Source organism: Phalacrocorax carbo, chromosome 3 (assembly GCF_963921805.1).
Source record: "Phalacrocorax carbo chromosome 3, bPhaCar2.1, whole genome shotgun sequence".
Classification (NCBI taxonomy): domain Eukaryota; kingdom Metazoa; phylum Chordata; class Aves; order Suliformes; family Phalacrocoracidae; genus Phalacrocorax; species Phalacrocorax carbo.
In genome coordinates, this window is record NC_087515.1 from 74,965,582 (window position 1) to 74,986,627 (window position 21,046).

Genomic DNA, 21,046 nt, shown 5'->3' on the forward strand with positions numbered 1-21,046 from the left:
ATGGGATGTCTCTTGCAATGAGAGGTGTATTTGGTGCTTGTCACCAGTTGGAGACAATCTGAGAAACAAAGCTCAATTTAGTGCCGCTTATTTGTCTCTCAGTTTAGAAATGCAAGTAAATATCTAGAGAATTGTAATGCCTGGCTTTTATAATTTATTTAAATTTAGATATGGGAAGTACCTACAATAGTTTCATTTGCAAAATGGGGTTGGATTTTACAGGGCCAGAAAAGTGCCTAGAAAAAAATGGAAGACGCTTTTTATATTGTAAAGTTGCCAACACCAGCTCATTCTGTGCAAAATGAAATCTGTTAGGATGACTATGTTTTCCACGGAAAAGGCTGAAAATCCATTTATCTGTCCTATTTTTTGTTGTTGAATTTTTTTCATAACTTTAAACTACCATTTTTAAAGTAAATTAATCCTTCGTATCCCAAATAGATCACATCTGCTGCTTTCTGTGTATCTGGAGTAGTAAATACCTGTAATTTTACTCTAGCACTGAATCTATTAACTGAAATTTAATAACAGCATGGCATTCAGATGAGGCCAGTGGGAACATATGTGGAGATAAGCCCTATAAGGAAAGACAGCTGTCTGATTCATTTCTAAATTCACTAGTGACCATAGCCTAAACTTACTGCAAATCCCACCTAACAGAAAAGGGCAAATTTAACTCAGGGGAAAAGAAAGAAAGTCAAACCTTCCTAGATGTTCATAGCAGGGGTGTTTACAAATAAGGGTTATAATAGGCAGATCCCCTAGAAACATCATTAATGCAAGTGCCATTTGCGCAAGCTGGCAGCTGTAACAGGTACACAGTTCATTCCTCAGGGAGTTTGGGTGCTCTAGATCTGTCCTGCTAGCTTTGCAGAAACATGGTGGTAGTAATGTCTTGTAACCCATACTGCTCCTGCCTAGGCAGACATTAACTCACCAGAAAAAAGCAGTCAGAGCTGACAGAAGACTATCGCTCCTTTACAGTGAAAATGATAAATTTTTAATTACCTTGTGCAGCAATTGTGTTTTTATTCTTCAGAGAGGGAGCTTTTGTTAACTCTCCAAACACCAAAACCTGACACAAACAACAGAATGAATTTGCTGTGCTTAAAAACATAAGACCTGTGGATCTCTTGCGGCTGCCTGGTTTAACTTCCCATGGCTGTTGCTGTGTATTTGATTACGAATCATTTATGTTATTTACCTTGTGTACAGGGGCAGATCTGTTGCTAGTCAAATTCCTCCCAAAGGGTTTGGTATACGTAGAGAAAGGAGGAGCATCAGCAGTATTACAGATTGCAGCAAACACATCTCATGCAAAACGCAGAAGAGCAGAAAGGAGAAAACATTAGAGAAGGGAAAAAGGAAATACAATATTTGAGAGGAAACTATGCTGCTTGAAGAAGACATAAACTGACAATCAATACGTCTGGCATTACACAAGCAACATGTCTAGGCCACCAGGAAGAAAGCAAGAGAATCACAAAATAGTAAGACATTTTTGTAATGTGCGGCTAAAATTGTGCATGGAGTAAGAATAAGCTATTATTGTATTGATATGTTTTTACAGTCATATTTCTGAATAGCCTGAAAGTACTTGAACAGATGGGGATGAGTCTGCCAGTATGAGAGCAGAGGTGCTGGCAGAATTTGTGGCTACAGTGGGACCCTACTGTGAGCTGACAACAAGCTGCCAGTTTTTAAGCAGTGACATAAAAAAGCCTGCCCATAGGACTTGGAGTCTGTTTGACTCTGAGCAGAAATACCGAGATTTGCTCTAGGAGCCTTCATATCTCTCGAGCTACCTTGACTATGACATGAAATTGTTTTCAGACAGTCCTGCCCTTAACATGAATCCTTGAGGCCAAAACTCTGTTCTTGTTTTGGAGAAAAGCTGTGCCAGCCAATTCTCTACCCCATGAGCAGTTACAGGATGAGATGGTTCATCTGGGACTGCAGCACACCTGGTACCCGCTGTGTGCATCCTACATAGATGACCATGTCTTCTTTTGCGAGCGATGTTGCATGAGCAGGGGTCCTTCTTCATCCTCCTAATGTTGTGATTTTTCTATGCACAGGTGGTGCACCCTCACGGGATTTCAACAACTGGCTTTAAGGCCAAAATCTGATTCTTGGGGAAACAATGGTAAAAGTGTAACAAATGTCTTTGAATGTTTGCTTTGACCATGAATCACATAGCGCAGAATTCTACCGAGTAGAAGTTATATAGACCAAGACTTCCTTCTTTTTTCTGCATTTCATGGTAATATTCTCCTAAAACTCAAGCAGTTGTTTTAAATACATTGAATGCAAGGTTTTCCCAAGAGGTCTTCTTAAACTGCATGGTCACAAAAAGCAGTATTTTGTGCCATTACAGATACCAGCTATTGTCCTTGTTTTCTGGCAGTGGTGTGTCTAAATAAAAAAATTCAGATAGTAAGTTTCATCAGAATCTCTATCTGTCATTGAAAATTTCTAACTGTTTAGGAATATTTTACCACAGATCCAAAAAACTAAAGTGCCATAATAAGGAAATAAGGTTGCAGCAGTTTTAAAACCCCAATGATAGTATTGTGTCTTGAAAAGAATAAATTTGCATCTGAAAGTATAATTATGACACATGTATCTATGTGTACATACTTATAACAAATGAAGAGAGAGGAAGTTGCTAATAAGGAAAAGAGAATATAGACAACTGTGGCAGACTGATAAAAACAAAGTGACTGTCTCACTCACCGGGCTCTTAACTGCATGTTTTTACATTATCCCTTGTGCTGAGATTCTGAACAGGCTTAGGAAAGATGAGCACATAGTTTCTGAGACTGAGTTCTGTTCAGAAGCAGAGGTCTAAGTGCTTAGAGTGATTTATGGTCAAAGATAGAAAAGCCAGGTAAGTTTATCTGCCTCTGTGGTTAGATAGTCGATAAATGAAATACAGAAAGAAGGAGTTCTCTGTTCTGTGTTTGGATGGTTCAACTCCACACAATTATTTCTTCAGGAATTTAGAGCCTTAGGGCTCCCTGAATGGTGAGTGGTGATTTTTGATACGGGTTGGGGCAGTGGAGAAGTTCCAGAAGGCTTTAAGACAATGTGTCAATTTCTGAAAAAGGGATAGACGTCTCCACTGGAAAAGAAGCAGAAGAATATAATATAGTTAAAGTTAATATACATAAGTTTATGGACAAAAACATACTCCAACGGATTGCAGGAGTGGCTGATAAATACAATTATGTTGATATTGTAGGCTTAAGTTTCTCTAAAGTATTTGTCTTATTACAACACAGACTTTCTGCTGAGACTAGAATGATACAGAACCTGTATGACATCCATTTACTCCATTAAAAACTTGTTAACGAGAATTTGGCAAAGTGTGCAATATTATTGTAAAAAGGAATTATCACGAAGGCGAGTTTAGGAAATGGTTCCATACTACTCAAGATTTTGAACACTGACTTGTTAAAATGGGAGCATTGATTAAACTCTAAGCTTTTGGTGCAAAGGGAGCAGGAGGAGGTCTTTCTACCAAGTTGTTCTTCCTTCCCTTGTGTGATTTGTTCTGTTGTTTTCATTGGTATACACTATTATGTTTCCACAGGCTATAAACAAAAAGCACCTCTAGTCTGCCTGCATGCCACAGGCCTGTAGCACTTTAATTAATTAATTCCTGTCCAGGAAGTTTAGTGAGTCAACCTAGTTTCTTGCCTAAAGGCCAGCAGCTACTCCTGCTAAATACAGTCAGTTCTTCAGTGCCATGGAGGTGATGTGGCAGAGCAGGGAGGGAAGAAAACTCTCCTGCAGATCGGTGCACAGCTGAAGATCCCAGACTAGTGCTTGTGACAGGATCTGTGCAGAGATATGCCTTTGACCTCTTCAGTTGCTCTCCATGCTCCGTGGGCAGGTGGCTGTAATCCTCACCCATCCCCTTCATCTTGCTCATGCGGTAGAGCCATACTAACCCCATCTTCTGCACTAAGATACAGAAATAATGTCACAATGAGATTGTCCAGGCATTTGGAGAGCTAGTGTTGACAGTGATTCAAGTTACTTGTAAAGACTTATAAAGAAGGGGAAATGTCAATAGGACTGGTTCTTTTCTACTCTACTTGTTGTCATTCTTTACACTTGCACTGAATTATAGTATTTTTTTCATTATTCTTAGCTATTTTTTTATCTACTTTTTATTTTTGGGGGAAGGCAGCTGATGATCTGAATCAGATCAACCATAACTTTCTGAAGGAACTGGAATTTCAGTGTATATGCTGTTGTTCCTATTGTAAAAGGACTAATAGCTCATTGCCTCTATTATTCTTCCTGCATTTAAATGCTTGTCATTAATCTTGGATGGCATTTGACAGCATTTATCAATCCAGCATGCATATGTATAGTTACAGGATACAAAAGTGCACCTCATGAAAGTAGCTGGATCCCAAGAAATGGTATCTTTGATAAGGAAGACCTGTACAGAGACTCAAGTCATGATCAATTCAGGTTCTGTCACACCTGAATTGTGGATTTCAGTGATTACACATCCATGGATAGAAGTTTCTTTACTAATGTAAATGTTATTTTTGCTTGCTTTTAATACAGTAGCAACTCAAAATAATGGAAAAATTTTTATTCTAGTTTGCTTCATTTTCAATTTCCACCTTTTCTGGCAGAGCAGAGAACTTCTTGTACTCACATACGGGGCGTTGGTAGCCCAGCTGTGCAAGGATTATGAAAAAGATGAAGATGTCAACACCTGTTTAGATAGAATGTAAGTACTGCTTTAAATGTTCAACTTTATTGATAATGCTGTTTGTCCACCTATATGTTACCTTTCAGTTTTATGTCTGTTATCTTGCGAGTTCCATCACTCTGTCTAGGATTACAGAGATCATGGGGATGAGGTTCAATATTCTGTCAATAGAAATGCTAATTTGTTAATTAAGATCAACAGTTAGCTTTTGAATTTGTGAAAGAAGAATGTAAGGATTGTTTTGATACCTTACACTTGTTCCTTGTTGAACCTTTGTTATACTAATTAATAATATAAACTTCTAAATGTCATCTCCTATATCCATGTATTCAGTTTCAACTTCCACGTCAACTCTCCTCTTCTAGTTCTTCGTACCCATGTTATTTCAAACTAGGCAAGCTTTCTGTTTCTCACAGGTATTTCCTAGTTCACATGCATTTCTGTGTTCACTGTCCATGTGGCCTTCTTGTGGCTCCCCCTCATCTAGCTACACCCTGGTTTGTGACTTGGACAGCTAAGAAGTTGTCACGACTCCAGGCTGTAGGGATTTGGCTTAGGTGACTCAATCAATAGGCAGCCTCCTTTTGTAGTCAGTTGCCTTCTCGGAGGGTGTAATTCAGGTGTCTGGCTTGGGTGCTCTGAATTGTCCCCTGTGGGGTGGCTCTCTTTCCCCCTCCCTGGGTTAGGGGCAGATGGGCCTCTCACCTTTAAAAGACCATACAGCAATGAGTGAGATAGCACAAATGGTCAATGAGGAACTGATTTTTACATGGATAATCTCTTAGGAAAATGAAAATCCTGTTTATAGGATCCTGTTGTCCTGACTGAGGTTCCTAGGCATTATCACAGTAAAAATGATATCACAGACAACCAGCAGGAAACAACTTTTGAGCTGGTTAACAAGATGATAAATTAAGAATTGAGCAGAAGATTAAGGCTTGTGTTCTGTGGCAAAATGGGCATGCAAAACAGATTTACAGCAATCACGGGGACAGAATACCTGACCACTTTGCTATTAATCTGAAAGTTTGCAAACGAGCTATAGTCCAATAGCTATCGATGGAAGTGAGTGAAAAAAATCATTGATTGGAACAAAGTAATTTATTCACAAACTAAGAAGGAACAACATCCCTCATATATTTATTTTTTATTCATCTCTCATTCAGGTGTGATGAAAATCATACATTTCAAAAACACACAGGCTTCTTTATGATGCTATGGTAGAAATTACTTATGGGTAGTTTTGGAAGATGTGAAGACACATTTTGCTCCTTGTGTTTTTATCATTATAGCTGTTTCTAGAAAATATTTTTGGTTTTGTCCTGATAAAGACTTGATAACATAACGACAGGTTTAATTAAAGCAATATAGCCATCTTTATTTCTTTGAAGTTGAAAACAGCCCAGCTAGAGGAAGAAACGTTATAGATTGGCAGATCTGTGACCGCTGGGGACAGTACTCTTAGCTCACTCTCTCCATATATATGTACATCTATAACCTGTAGTGAGAAGGGTGTTTTTCACTGTACAGCTGCCAAGTATCTGCTTGTCAATTTATTATTCATTTGACTTTGCAAATTTAAGGCATAAAAGTTGAAAAAGATCTAAGTAGTCTTGTACATCACCTTGCTAACTGCTCATGACATGTTTACCAGTGTTATTGATGCTTAGGCAATAAATAAATATTTCATTGTTTTCTGATGCATGACACTGCAGTTTTAAAATTCACACTGCCAAAACCACTTTTTGGTAGTGTCATCACATTAGACATCATATCACTTTATAACTTTTTGGCAAAGACACGGTACAAAATCAGTAAGAAACTCTACCACGTTCAGGCTGCCTCACTGAGGACATAGGGCCTCTGACAAACGGGCAGAAACCGCCAACATCCACAAAAATGGAAAGGAAAAATTCCCTAGAAACATTTCTGAGTTGAGTTCACATTCTTTCATAATATTTGTGTCAATCTCTTTCCCTTTTTCAAAAAATGCTTGGAGGCATAGCTATTTTGCACACTATGTAGTTACTGACCTTTGTTAATGTGTATGAGAGCTAGGAATGAATATTTGTTTTATAAAAAGTTCCATTAACTTCCATCCTTTTTTATTTATTTTCTTTGAAATTGTAGAGTTTTTAATACAAAATGAAGGTGGTGGTGTGCTGAAACTGTATTTTAAGAGCAACTTTGGGATCCTTTCTGCAACTAGTAGATGAAGGGAGAGAACATGTTAGAAAAAAGACAAAGAGGGAATTGTGGAGGAAGAGTGAAAAATGAGGTGAAGAGATAAGAGGATGAAGTGAAAGAGATCAAGTGTGAGTCCATTTCCTATGGGTTTTCCTGGCACCTGAACATTGCAATGGTGGTGCCCAGGATTTGCTGACCTAGCCCAGGGATGAATGCTGTGACCTGAAGGGGCAGTTGTTTTGTTCTCCTTGACAGAGACAGTGTGAGATGAACTCTGGGATCACAGAGGAGTGGAGAAAATCCTCTGCTGTTATCCTATCCTATCTTTAGTGACAAAGCAATATTGATCACTTGTCTTATTTATATGTTATTTATATAATATACTAATTTATCTAACGTCTAATATTTATTCCTATATCTAAATATAAATGTATGTGTAGACAATGTGTATGTAAACAACATTCATATCATCCTTGCCAGGAGTATCATGTGTAAAGGGGTATGATTCCTTAAGTGACTAAAAAATGTGGTAGAAAGAAGAATCTAGACCAGCAAAATCTGTTGTCCTCAAAGCCATTCATTTAGGAACACACAGCTGTTTTGCTGAGGAAGTACAGGAGACACTGGGAAGACGGTAAGTGGAAAGAAGTTCCCCATTTTGAATGTTAACTTTCTTCGTTTTCTCCTTAGGGGATACGGCATTGGCGTACGGCTGATTGATGATTTTTTAGCTCGTTCAGCTGTGAGAAAGTGCCGCAGTTATTCTGAAACCGCAGACATGATTGCACAGGTAAATAAGATTTACATTCTCCAGGTCTTCATCAACTTCAATGGTCTTAGCTTTTCTCTGCCAGTTTGCTCCAGATCAGTTACCTACATTTTCTGCTATACCGTGATTGTCTCACCAAAAAACACTCATCTCCACAATCACACCCATGCTTCCATTGGGTGAAATACAGCCTTTTCCTTATCTATAACTTCATATCACCTAGTAGCTCACAGAGTTTGGTCTTCAAGGAGACGTCAGTTTCTACCTCTGTAGCATAGTGCTACATCAGGCGGAAAAAAAAAACATTCAACAGAACACAAAAAATGTGATGTTTAGTGAGATAAGAATTTTGCAGATGAACCCACAGTGATAAATTTACTACAAAGGGTTGTGGGAACAACAAAATCAGTTCACATGGGTATTAGTTTTATATTTGAGTTGAGGACAGGGAACAGAAAATGGGATACCACCTGTGAGAAGCTGCCAACCGCTGACCTAAACTGACCTTAAAGTCAGTTGCTAAACTGAAATTAAAATTCTTCTATTCCTACTAGCCTATGAGGCATTTTGCCATTAGAAGAATTATAAAGTTCTTTTTTGTTTGTTGCAACTTGAGCTGATTTCTTCTACTCTTGCAGACAAAGCCGCAAACAACAAAAAATGATAGTTTTAACATACTTCAAATCATATATTCCCTCACTTTTTTCTTTTTCTAGGAACAAAAGCCTTAACCATCTCATACAGATCTTAAACTCTGGTATTCTTACTCCTGCCATCTGCATCTCCTCAGCTTCATCCTAATTATCTTAGATGATTGTCGCGGTTCAGCCCCAGTGGTCAGCTCAGCACCACGCAGCAGCTCACTCACTCCCCCCACCCCTGTGGGATGGGGGAGAGAATCAGAAGAGCAAAAGCACAAAAAAAATATTGTGGGTTGAGATAAGAACAGTTTAATAATTAAAATAAAATAAAAAATATAATAATATTGATTATGATAATAATAATTATAACAAAAAGGAAAAGGGAAAAAGGAAAAAACCCCAAACCCACAAACGATACAACCGCTCACCACCCACCGACTGACGCTGCCCGTCCCCGAGACGCGATTGCTGCCTCCCTCCCCCGGCCAGCCCCTCCCAGGTAACACAGTGGGCATGACGTTACACGACATGGAATATCCCTTTGGTCAGTTTGAATCCGCTCTCTTAGCTGTGACCCCTCCCCTCCCGGCTCCTTGTGCACCCGGCAGAGCATGGGAAGCTGGAAAAGTCCCTGACTAGTACAAGCACTGCCCAGCAACAACCAAAACATCGGTGTGTTATCCACATTGTTTTCGTACTAAGTCCAAAGCACAGCACTGTGCCAGCTGCAGTGAAGAAAATTCACTCTATCCCAGCTAAAACCATGACAATATCCCTTGCTGAAAAGCAGTGGCTGGAGAGATGGTCTTTATTGTGGAAGCTCGGTACCCCATGAATGCAGCAAACATGCGTCTCGACAGCTGCTTGTGGCCCTTGGGGGCCACCAGGGCTGGGGTAACCCAACCATGTCACTCCCAAGCCCCAAGCTGTAGGACAAGAGATGTGATTCCCCTTCCCATGGGAGGTCCTGCCACAGAAGGTCCCTGTATATCGACATGTGGCCAGTTTGAATGTCTGACAGAAGCTGGCAGAATTTACAAAGGCGGTAAATGTTGCTTTTCAGATCTCAACAGTGAGAGGGAAATGCATACAGCAGGTTGCTCTACTAGGTGGTAGACAGTAAACTGGAAAATGAAGTGCTGCACTGTAAACACTAATGAAAAGTTTGTGAGTTCATGGAATCAGCAACAGATGCCAAGACCTTTAAAGCATCTTGCTCTTCCCAAACACTGACTGCGGAAAAGTACTAAGAATGAAAAGTATGCTAGCAAAAATGTTATTTTGGCTGTCTTTCTCCTTCTAAGCAGTTTAATTCTGGTCCTTCATTAATCTTGTTATTATGTCACCTGAAATTATGGTTTCATTTATTTTAACAGCCTGTATTTTCACTTACTTTGCAACATTACTTACGCATACAATGTTTTGTAGTGAAAAGTCCCCAGTAGTATATAAAGGGACTGATAAGTGAGTGGCCTCCTAAATATTTCAGTAATTCTAGGCTGTATTTGAGCACCATCAAAATGTTAATGTATTTTACTCTTGCTGCTTGAGAAAGATAGGATGCTCGTTGAGGCTCTGAAAAAGGGCAGTGGTACATTTTTATTTCTGACTGCATAGATTTCTTGTTTGACATTAAGCAATATATAATCCCACAGAGTTGCAAGTAACATTTTCAAAAGAGAGATTTTGCTTCATATGGGTGTCATTTTGATGGTGAGCCTATGTGCATATCTAAATAGATACTCTTTTTTCTTCCATTTCATATAGACAGAAATGAGACAGATTTATGGACGCAACTTTCAAAACTGTTCATTCATTTTACTTCCCTGTCTTTTGGAATCACAAGGAAAGATTGAAAAGACCTTTGTCTTACCCTCTGAGAAGCTGTGTATGGTAATTTTAAAGGAATTTCTGTCCAGTCATAACCTGTTGTTTTTTTTTTAAATATATGTTTATATCTATTAATTAAATTACTTATCCATGTTCTTAAATTTTTTTTTCCTGCTGAGTCTTTTTTACAATATTGACTTTATAGCTTTGCAATTTTGCCTTAATTTAGTTCTACATTGCAAACCAACTACTGGTTTTGCATAGTTTCCATGCAAGTTCTATTTTACACAGGAAATTTTAACAATAGACTTTGGACAGATTCATCATACTGTAATGCAAAGTACAATTGAAACTAAATTGAAAGCATATGACGGTCTAGCACAGTTAACTAGGGCTTTTTTTGTGTCTGCAACAAAGACTTGAAGCTTGACAGAGCAGCAGATGTGTAGTGGAAGAAGAGTTAAGAGAATTTAAATGAGAAAATTGGATTCTCACAGAGGAGAAGGAATAATAAACTGAGGGATAAAGCACAGAGGATTGAGCAGAAGTTTCCTGTTTATTTGTGCACTGATATTTTGATGGACATCAGAGTTAATGCAAAATCTAAATTTTCCAAGAGAAAATGTTGATTCTGCTGTGGGTTTGTTTGGGGTTTTTTTCTGTTTGTTTTGGGTAGTCTTGACAATAATCTTCACCTCTTTCTGAGCTGCCATGGTAGTTGCTGAACTTTAATTCAGGGACAACGTTGATACAAAACAGTTTTTGCAGTAGCTGCTTGAGGGACAGGGTTAAATTTGCCAAAACCAGATTCCAGTTGAAACAGGCCTTTATTTTCGTCTGTTTTTATAGAATTACTGCAGTATCCACATGGCAATTGCATTAAGTCACAGGCATTTTGGTAAGAAAACACAGTTACACAGCCCTGGGAACAAGGGTCAGCAAGAGACTTCGGCCCCTACCAGGCACATGTTGCAGCACTGAGTGTTCAGCAGCTGCTCTTGGAGGTGGAGACACTCTCAACATGAGTTACCTGTGAACATGAAGCAGGGTAGGGATGAGGAGAGGAGAATACACCTTGGTTTTGCTCCTTCATGATAAAGGTGAAGGCCACGCTGGGGAACACTCCTGTTTCAGATGGTCCTGGCTACTCAGGTGCAGACCTTTGAGCTTTCTGCAGAGGAAAAATGAGGGTGCCAAAAGCCCAAAGTGGGATCCCTCTGTCCTTCCACCTTTCCCTCTGCCAACTATGCTTTTGCCTCTGTGTCCCAGCTCTTATATCACAGTGGAGACCTCATCCTTACATCAACCCACTTCTTTCTCATTTGTTAACCTACTTAGCATCCTCTCTTTTTCATCCCTTCTTGCCATGTTTTCTGTGGTATCAGTGAGGATGGAGGTGGAAAGATAACTTTGGGGAGGGAAGTTTGTCCCAGGCGGTGGGGCCATCCTGTTAGATGGTGTCTCCTCTCCCGTTGCATGTAGGGGAGAGGTGAGATGGGGCTGGGCAGTAGATGTTGGGGCATCTCTCATAAAGAAGGAGAAAAGGAGACAAATAGGAAGGGATGGGTACCCTGAAATTAGATAATTGCTACACCAGGAGAGGAGCCCGGGGAAAAAAATGCATATGTGCCAGACATGGTGACAGACATGCCTGCTGTTGTGACTCATTTTGACAGTGTTGCCTCTGTGCTTTCAGCTGCAGCAGGTACATTTAGGCATATAACATATTCTAAGTCTGCTGCAAAGTGGGTCAGCCGGGATAAAAAACTTTAAAACATTTGCTCAAAGATCACAAGTTCTTCAAAATGCACAGAGAAAATTCTAAGCAGAGAGAGGAATTAGGTCTTGGATTTTATTTTTTAAAAGGGTCATGGTCTGTAAATGCAGATAGATTAATTTTTTTCTGCTGAAGAAGCACAGCGAATATGAGAACAGATGGGCAGAGTACCCTAGCTTGTTGATAAGAGCCTGATTCAAGCATGATTCTTTGCAGACTCAGGGAGACTGGCAGTAAAATTCTGCATGAAAGTCTGCCCAGTCACCCCAGGGAAAGAAACTTGGCAGAAACTTTGTTATCCTTTTATACAGTGTTTGCAAAGACTCTGGATACCCTGTGTGAGAGCCAAATGGTGAATTCCAAGTGGGTGAGGTAAAGTATAGGGCTCTGGGGTGAACCGCTTTTGTCAGAAGCACTGTAGCCTCACCTGCGTTGCCTGCTGGTTCCTCTTGCTCCAGAAACTAAGTTTCCTAAGATATTCAGAAAAATGAAAATAGCTAGATGCAAAAAAATTTTCTTGTCTTAGAATGTGGAATTTCCTCCCAGGCCGTCTGTCATACACTGGCTGCAGGCCCAGTACAAACAATGTTACATAGATCTACAGGCTGCACCCAGTGCCTGAAACCCACTCAAAACAGGAGCTTTGTACCAGTACAAAGAGAAATTCTCGGTGGGAGAAGATATTACCGAGTACTTCTATGAAGGCAAAATATCAGTGATACATTTTCATTACTGTAACAAAGCACTAACAACCCGTGATTATGTTTCAAAACAGGACATTAATTTTTAACAAAAACACAAAAATGCTGAACCATTTGGTAATTTCAAGTTCTTGGTACCCTACGCTTCATCTGTAAGATTTGTATAAAAAATTACCTGGCACCTCATTGTCAATGGAGGTCACTGCCACATGTCTTAGGGACTAGAAGACCAGGGCTGATGGATGTGACCATCCGTGGTGTTCTGGGTGCAATGGGAATCCAAAGACACTGAGGTGCCTTGAGTGACCACTAGTGCCTCAAACAATGCTGTACCTGCAAATGACCTGAAAATGACCAGGAAGCAAAACCTTTACTTTCTGTGGGCTGTCAGAAAGCCACACACATCTTCTATTATTATATTCAGAACTTTTAAACGGTGTTACTTTATGATCGTCTCTTGATTTAAAAAGATGAACATACTATAGTGCCTTTTACATAGGTTATTGTTAAAAAGCTCTTGTAGAAATCATTATTCATTTCTTTTTGCTGCCAGCTCTTGATCTGGAGCCAGAGACATTAGTAGAGCACGAACCATAGGTGCCATGGAGGAATGCAGCCTTTTCACTGATGTAGGGAAATAATTTCAGTCTGTTCTTTTGGAGCAAGTTTGTAACTGGGAGGCAACGTGACGAAGAAGAAAGAGGCCATTGTGAAAAAATATAGAGGTGAAACCGGCTAGGAGTACGCTATATTAACAAGATGTAAAAAAGCTGAAAATATATTTGTTCTATGGCATATCTTCAACGTTCAGCATTGTCTCTCTTTCCTCATTGATTTCTTTCTGGCCTTCTTCAACTAGCCTGTGAATTGTGCTATAATGTTGTTTGCTACTGCTGAAAGAGTAGAGCTGGGAAGCGTCTTCCCATGCTTGAAAAGCTGGCAGGGGAATTGCTTCTGGTTCCTTGTTCTCAAAAAAGCACTTCAGGTTTCTCTCGCTCAGCTTGGTGGCATACACCTGGAAAATCTGCTCCAGCTGCTCCTTTTCCTTCTCCGCGTACACCCTCCAGAACATCAGCTGGAGGTGGCTGACTTTTGACTGGCAGCTGGCACAGCAAGTGGTTAGCAGGGAGAGAAGAGCTGAGGTAACTATCACACACCAGCCTATAATCTGGGAAAAGAAGAGAAATGAGTTTTAGGTTAAAAAGGCCCAAGCGAAAATGCGACTTTAATCAAGAGTGCCTGACAGAGCGACCACACTCCGTACGGAGGGCCTGCTGCTCCTCTTGGAACTCCACTGCGGGCATCTCATCGCAGTTTGCATTCAGTGCCTGGCATTAGGGTTAATGGAGCGTCCATATGGGGACCAAAGAGAAGCAGAAGACATCAGGACTGAGGCTTCTCAATAGCACTCATTTTTACGTCTCTTTCTCAGGAAGGCAAAAGCTGGTTGATTTTTACAGTGGAAAGTAAAAAAAGCTCAAGAAATGTTGGCTTATACTAGAGTCTGGCTGCCTCCCCATCCCATTTTATACCAAAGGGAACTGGGATCACAACAGCTGAAGAGACATGTCCAGCGCAACAGCAACGGCAGGTTCAGGGACGGGTGATCTTGAATCAGACCTCAACTACAGGACGGTGTATGAAGAAAAATCTGAGAGAGGTCTAAATGATCAATCAAATAATGTAACGGCTGAATAGAGCTATACAGCAAAGAGAGCGGACCTGAAAGCAGGAATAGTGTCTGAGTAATTTAGAGAGGATATTGATGAGGTTTTATTGCAAAACTGTAACCATCTGGTGCGTATTCTATTGAAATTGATCACTGAGTTCTGTCACACAAAGGGAAAAGTGCGTAGGGAGAATAAAATATCATGATCCCTAGGTGGTAAATGGTTTTGTATCTCCTGAAAGGGTTAAATAAAATTACCCAGCAAGAGTTAGGATTAAGACACAATTCTGAATTGTGATGAACTACAAAACCAAAAAGGGTAAGTAACTTTTGTCCCAGATTAACCTTTTAAACTATGACCATTTTTAGATGTGTTGTTTTCGGACTTCTTTTTATTTAAAAAAAAAAAAAACAAACCAAACCAACAACTGCATTAATTAGCTAACAGGAATGTAAAAGAAGGTCTTAAATTTTAAAAGTGTTCATGAATTCTTTTACCCAGAGATTCACTGAAATCTATGCTTTTCTCGTGAACTTTTTTGACTTCGATGAATCAGCCCTTTGTAGTGGGAAATAATTTTTATGCCAAAACTGGTTTAGAATTACCTTCTTGCCCTATCCTGTGAGAATGCTGGGAGGAGCAGGCATGAGAAAGAAGAAATAGCAGGTGCGTTGGCAGGTCTATATTGGCCCTGGAATAGACCCCAATTTACCTACACACTGATTAGAACCAGTTGCTGTGTTTTCAGAGAACTTTGTTTTTGATGAAATATGCTTTTCCAGCATCACTCAACCTTTTTGGTAGCACCTTCAGAGTTTGACAAAATTGTGTTAAGAACATTTTAGAAAAAAGAGCTACTTCCAGGATTAGAACAAGGGCTGAGCATGGAAAAATGTGCCTGAAATTATTATTGTGGGATGTTCTCCTCTAGGGAGAGCAGAGGTGTGAACACAGTTTTTTCATGCCTAGTGCCACTGGCCTAGCCAATAGCTTTATCCACCTACTCCACTGCAATGTGTAACGTTTGAAAAAAAAAACAAAACAAAAACAACTAGTTTTCAAGCAGTGGAACAAATTCCAGCATGGAACAAATCTTCTAGGTCTCAGAGACCCATATGGACTGGAACTGATTTCCCATGCTTTAATGGTGATGATGTGGAAAGCTGCAACCTTTCTCATGTGAACTCTTGCACTGATGTTAAAAAAATAACCACCAGTAGAAATCTGTATTTAGCTGAGGGAATATAGAAAGTCTCGTCAGGGAAATATGTGAAACAGAGAAGCTTGACAAGCAATTATTTTTAGGGCTGATATGTAAGAATATCTTCACTTTCTTTTATTTTTCCAGTCTCTTTGTCCTGACTGATGATTTCTATGGGTATTTGAGAAACTGTTCGTTTTAGCAGCTTTTCATTCTCTTGCAGCTTGGAGAATGAACCCATGTATATCTCATTCTATGAGTCACTAGTCTGTCTTAAAGTCTTAAACACTATTTGTTATTTCAGTCTAAAATTCTCGGATAAATTGCTTTGTCTGCAGTATAGGCTTTGTCTGCATTCCAGTCCTGTTTGCATGAGAACTTGAAAATAAAACTGGCTCTCGGGGAGGAAATGGTTCCAGATGGATACGATTGCCTGACAAAAACTTGCTGGCTCCACAGTGTTTTTCCATCCTACTTTCCATCATTTTCTGTAGAATTCCCGCCCCCCCTTTGTTTTGATTTTTTGTCTCTGAATTGATTTACATTACAAGGCAGTGAGCAGAACGGTGTCATACAAATATAGTAAAATGTAATACAATCTCAGCTTTGCATGTTCTGCCTGTTTTATTTGTGGAAGTGCGGAAGGAATTGTTTCTTCCTTCCTCCAAGCAGGACAAAAACACGCTCTCATCTGGCATCATGAACATGAGGAACACAAACAGAAACATATTAGGAAAGCAGTCACAAATATGTCACGAATCTTATTTTCCAGTATTTTCTTACTGTTTGTGACCTAAGATTTCACTACAGTTATCATGATCGTATAAAATAGGAGAGTGTGGTATGGATTTTTTAATAGGACAGACCCCTTTAATGGGGTGACATCTGTTAACTCAGTCTCCTAAATTGTAGTTTTTTCTCTTTAGAGCAATCTTCATTCAGGAAGAAATCTTTACATTATCTGGTCTTATTGATCCTGCTGTCAGTGGGCCCCCCCAGGAAGTATTCCACAGCTCAAACTGAACTAAAAGACGAAATGCTTTTATTTTGCAAGGGTGCATCATGCCAAAACTCTGTTTATGGGAAACCAACTGTTTTTTCCTAGCAACTAACATCAGGCTCTTCCACCGATAAATCACAGCGGCAGTGCAAACTGCATAATGCTCTTTATTTATTTTTCTTACCTGGGACTGTGCTTGCAGAGTTCGTTTCAGTTCGTCACTCTCTGAAAAGGGCATGGAGCTTTTGTCACAGGCTACCTTGTGTAGCTCTTCAAAGCACTTCGCAGATTTGCTGTGGCAAACTGCATGTAAGTAGGCAGGATTTTCCAAGCCACTCATGGCACATTCGTAAAAAGTCCCGTTGAGCAAAGCCACAGAAAGCCACATCACTGGCGCTACCAGAGCATTTAAAGTGATTTGTCCGAAGATGTAAAAGAAATGGCAGATATTTCCTCTGGGGAATATTTTTCTGGGGTTCACCCAACAGCCTGTAAAGAGTTTCCAGGTCTTGCTGTTCAAGAAATATCCAATAACTAGCAAAACAAAAGCTGGGGAGAAGAGAAATACCAAACCGTACCTGAAGTTTTCACTGCTGCAGGGGCATCTGAAAGCAACAAGAGAAAACACTCGTTCACCTCCCATTGTCAGCAGCGCCATAAAACTGTAACCTATAGCAGTTTTCTTGTTCATAAAGAATTTCAGGATTGTTTGGAAACCATCCATATTTGGTACTAACGAGGTGAAAATCAATACAGTTTTGTCTTCAGTCGTAGCAGTCTGTAGTGGCGTAGCAGGGGGGAGCTCTCCAGAGGAAGGAAGAACAGCCTCCTGCTAGCCTGCCTGCATACGTGCTGTCTAGATAAGTCCGTGATGTCACTGTCTGGAGAAACGCGCTCACAGGGGACCCCTCTACTAGCAGAGCAGATGTCAACATTTACAATAACATTCATTAGTAGTAGAAGGAAAGCAAGCAGTACTTTATATAATCTAATAAGTTTGCAGTCTTGGCAGCCTTATTCTTGGTGGGTTGTTCTTTTTTTGTGACTGCAGATGGATATCAGAGTGAAAACACGCACTCACCAGTTGCAGGAGTTCTTGAGCTGTGATTACCAAAGTTGCTGGCAATGTAGTGAAGGATCTAGTATAGGTGCTAATGGTCCCAGGGGAGTGTGGCGTGACTGAAAGCAGATGAGTGATAACAGTAAAACCACTTTGTATGGGGTTGTAAATGTAGGATCATCAAAGACAGAATAAGCAGCCTTCTGTTGTACTTCCCCGGAGCATCACATAGCTCGATTTGTGTCTCTGGCTCAAGCTGATCACAGAAGCGACAAATCTAGTTTGATGTTCAGCCTGTCTGGCCCTTCCCCCTATTTTCCTGGGGTAAAGCTGGTCTACAGGATGCTGCATCCTGAAGGTTCACCTCTGGTTTGCACACAACGGATTCAAGCAGCAGTTTCATCCTTTTGCAGGTTGCTTTCAAGATGTACCTTGGGGTCACCCCTAGTGTAAGCTGCAGTAGTGCAGCAGGAAATGAATTCTCCTTAATTCTGGACAAAAACCCACTAGTGGACTTTGTGGAGGAGCTGCCAGCAGAACGAGCATCGCTTTGCTACTGCAACCTCCTCTGTGGGGTGATTCGAGGTGCCTTGGAAATGGTAAGGAAGCGCACATCTGTTTTCTCTATTCTTTGGTAATATGCAGAGGCACAGGAAAGCAAGACACCTTGCTCAGATAAATGAAGGAAATGTAGTAGTGTTTAATCTCTCTTCCAGATTAAATGTTTGTATTTAAATAAAAGAGGGCCAGAGTGATTCTGGATCCTGAGCTAGAGAAGAGCACCGGCTGGCTCTCCTCCACACTGTCCCTGCTTGGCTCTTCAGTGGCTGATTCAGATGCAAAAGCCAGGTGGGACCGGGCAGCCAGCTAACACGTAATGAGCCAGGGGGGCATGCTGGATGACTCTGCTGCTCCTTGAGCCGATCTCATTTTCCTGTATAGGTATAACCAGTAACAGCCATATACATGAAGATAAATAATATTCTCATGCTACCACAGCATCACAGAACAAAGCGTGGATGAGTATAGTGTTAAAACCAAAGCGTCAGAGGTCTATCAGATGGCATCCAAATTTTGTTCTTAAATTTAAGACTTTTACAAAAGAATAAACAAAGGGCATAATTTGAAAGTCACTGAGTGGTACAGTTTCTGTGGCATTTTCTGGAAGATAATTCTTGGGCTGCTTTATGTTTCTGTCAATATCTAATTTGTCATGTATCTTGTGTTTCAAGAAAACAAAAGCTGGACAAGTATTATGTATGTACATCAGTCTCAGAACTATAGTATCTGATATAAGACTAATTAACAGAAGTATTATATCATAAGTATTACTACATGACCAATAAATTCTGTGATCACAAATCAAGTACACAGTTTAGGTTCCTGGAAGAAAGCAAAGCACTGGAATGAAGGGTAATGTATTATACAAATTCCAGTGTATATAAGCTTCCTTTTTATTGACTTAGTTGGGAAAGATATTTTAAAACAACCTAGAGATCTGGATTTTGAATTTTTCTGTCTTATGAAACCTGAGATATATACTATTATGTACTAATATAAATCTATATACTTTCTTAGGAAGTGTGAGAAAGGTGTCCCCTTGTGGTAAGAGAGAGAGAAAAACCTCGTTATATTGGAGGAGGGGGAAAAACTGGGCTTATCTTTGCTTAATTGATTAGACCTGATTCTTCCTAGGTTCACTTAGCAGCAGAAGTTACCTTTCTCCAGGACAGACTGAAGGGTGATGCTGTGACAGAAATAGGAATTACATTTTTAAGGAAGGCTGAAGACAGAAAGCACAAAAGAAACAAATGAAAGAAATATTGGGAGAAACCCTTGCTGAAGGATATTTTGCACCTTTTGTTCCTGAAGAAGACCTGCAGGGTAAAAATGACTTCTCTGAGCCAGCTGCACCAGTGATACATTTGAAAGGTGAAGAGAGACAGGCAGCAAACAGGAGGGGCAGAGCTGGGGGAAGAGCAATGTTAATTGTCATGACTAGATATCAGTATAAAAACTCAAAATGGCCTGCCCTTTCTTCTCACATAACCATGCTCGAGCTCAATGAAAGCTTTATCTCAGTATTTAGTGCACGCTGGATGCAAAATATTCATTCGGACACCAACTGTCTTGAGCTAAACATGACCGCCTCTTCCTGTTGTGTTTGTTGGTAATGTTTCAAAGCATGGTTGCAAAGAGGTGCTTTATTTCCCTGGCTGTTTGTGGTTCGGAATAATGGATTCATCCGCTGTGACTGCTGTATGCAGTGTCGCACTGTCAGGTACCTGTTTTTATGCATGATGGTTTTCCATTCTTTGTCCTCCACATCGGACATCTGCTCCCTTTGAAACCAGGGAGGGATGCGGTGTCGCTTGATGGCAGGAGCTGGTTCCTTACCGCTCTTTCAGGCCCCGCATGCAGTATTGCTGGCACGCCTGTTCAGCCCTGTGGATACATCAGGCTGCAGCACTCTGACGACTGCAGCAATGCTTTTGTTGCTTCAGCCTGTGGGCCTTGTCATGTCAATCTTCTCTTCAAGAGCACTCATCCTGTGACCAGACTGAACAAAGCATGGCGTATTTAATGTGTAGTCACTGTGGATCTGTACTCACCTAAGGAAACTTGAATAAAAATTCAGAGATTGCCACACAACTGATGTGCTGGTCATTGTGTCTATTCTTACCTGATTTTCAGCACTGGCTGTTGGAGGTCTTCCCCTTGGCAGTGGACTTGTTACCACAGCAGCAGATTGGGAAGTAGAGAAATAGCAGCCTCGCAGAGACCTGAGTTATAGGAAAGGTTTAGTGTTGTCCAGTGTAAGGCAAGATACCTGGATAAGGGTTGGACAAAACCCCAAGTCCTAGCACATTACCCTACCCACAAAGCCAGCTCACCTTCTCACCAAAGCTCTTGTTTCAAACTGAAATACAAACCCTCAGTTCAGTTCAGTGAAGCCCGGAGTGGACTCTGGTTTTATCGCTGTGATTTGTACCCTCATCTCCTCTTTTTCCCTCAGTCTGTTTACCTCTTAATCCTGCTAAGTGAGGGGCAGCTCTTACCTTGGGGACAGCAGGGTTCATTCCTACCAGATCTGTACAATCCTCGTGATAATCTCTCTTCTTTCATTTGTCTTAACAGTGTCATGCACTTGTGGTGTAGTGTAATGGAGCTTTAAGAGAACAATTTTGCGAAGAACAAAAACTAAGCTATTCATTACCCAGCCTTAGGCTCAGCCCAACGTACTGCTACCTGCCATGAATAACGAGTTATAACATTTAACAACATGTTACAACTAGTAACAAGTTTCCCTACTACTTTTTTCTTTCTTTCTTTTTATTTTTTTTATTAATCAGTATTGAAAGGTCTTGTGGAATTTGTCTGATTTCACTGCCTGTGCAGGAGTCCTCGCTGGGATTTTTGCTGGTTATGCCCAGATGGCTGAGATGGACATGTGGCAACTTTGGCTGACCAC

General features: G+C 40.4%; 2 protein-coding genes across 3 annotated transcripts; one reads left to right on the forward strand and one right to left on the reverse strand.

Moving 5' to 3' along the window:
• The first annotated feature begins 1,298 nt into the window (after positions 1 to 1,298).
• TRAPPC3L (trafficking protein particle complex subunit 3L) lies at positions 1,299 to 20,044 on the forward strand. Its single transcript, XM_009504403.2, has 5 exons — positions 1,299 to 1,490; positions 4,659 to 4,756; positions 7,616 to 7,715; positions 17,988 to 18,173; positions 19,270 to 20,044. Exons 1-5 carry the CDS (start codon positions 1,449 to 1,451, stop codon positions 19,387 to 19,389), a joined length of 546 nt encoding a protein of 181 aa, XP_009502698.1. The 5' UTR covers positions 1,299 to 1,448; the 3' UTR covers positions 19,390 to 20,044.
• On the reverse strand, positions 10,974 to 17,352 carry CALHM5 (calcium homeostasis modulator family member 5). 2 transcript variants are annotated; one of them, XR_010372221.1, is made up of 3 exons: positions 16,699 to 17,352; positions 12,370 to 13,811; positions 10,974 to 11,195 (listed from the first exon to the last, which is right to left on the reverse strand). XR_010372221.1 is itself a non-coding variant. In XM_009504401.2 (2 exons), the coding sequence occupies exons 1-2, from the start codon at positions 17,236 to 17,238 to the stop codon at positions 13,431 to 13,433; spliced, it is 921 nt and encodes a 306-aa protein (XP_009502696.1). In that variant the 5' UTR covers positions 17,239 to 17,352; the 3' UTR covers positions 10,974 to 13,430. The 2 variants fall into 2 exon arrangements, 1 of the variants encoding a protein (XP_009502696.1); XM_009504401.2 differs by having other exon boundaries at positions 10,974 to 13,811.
• Positions 20,045 to 21,046: the final 1,002 nt, after the last annotated feature.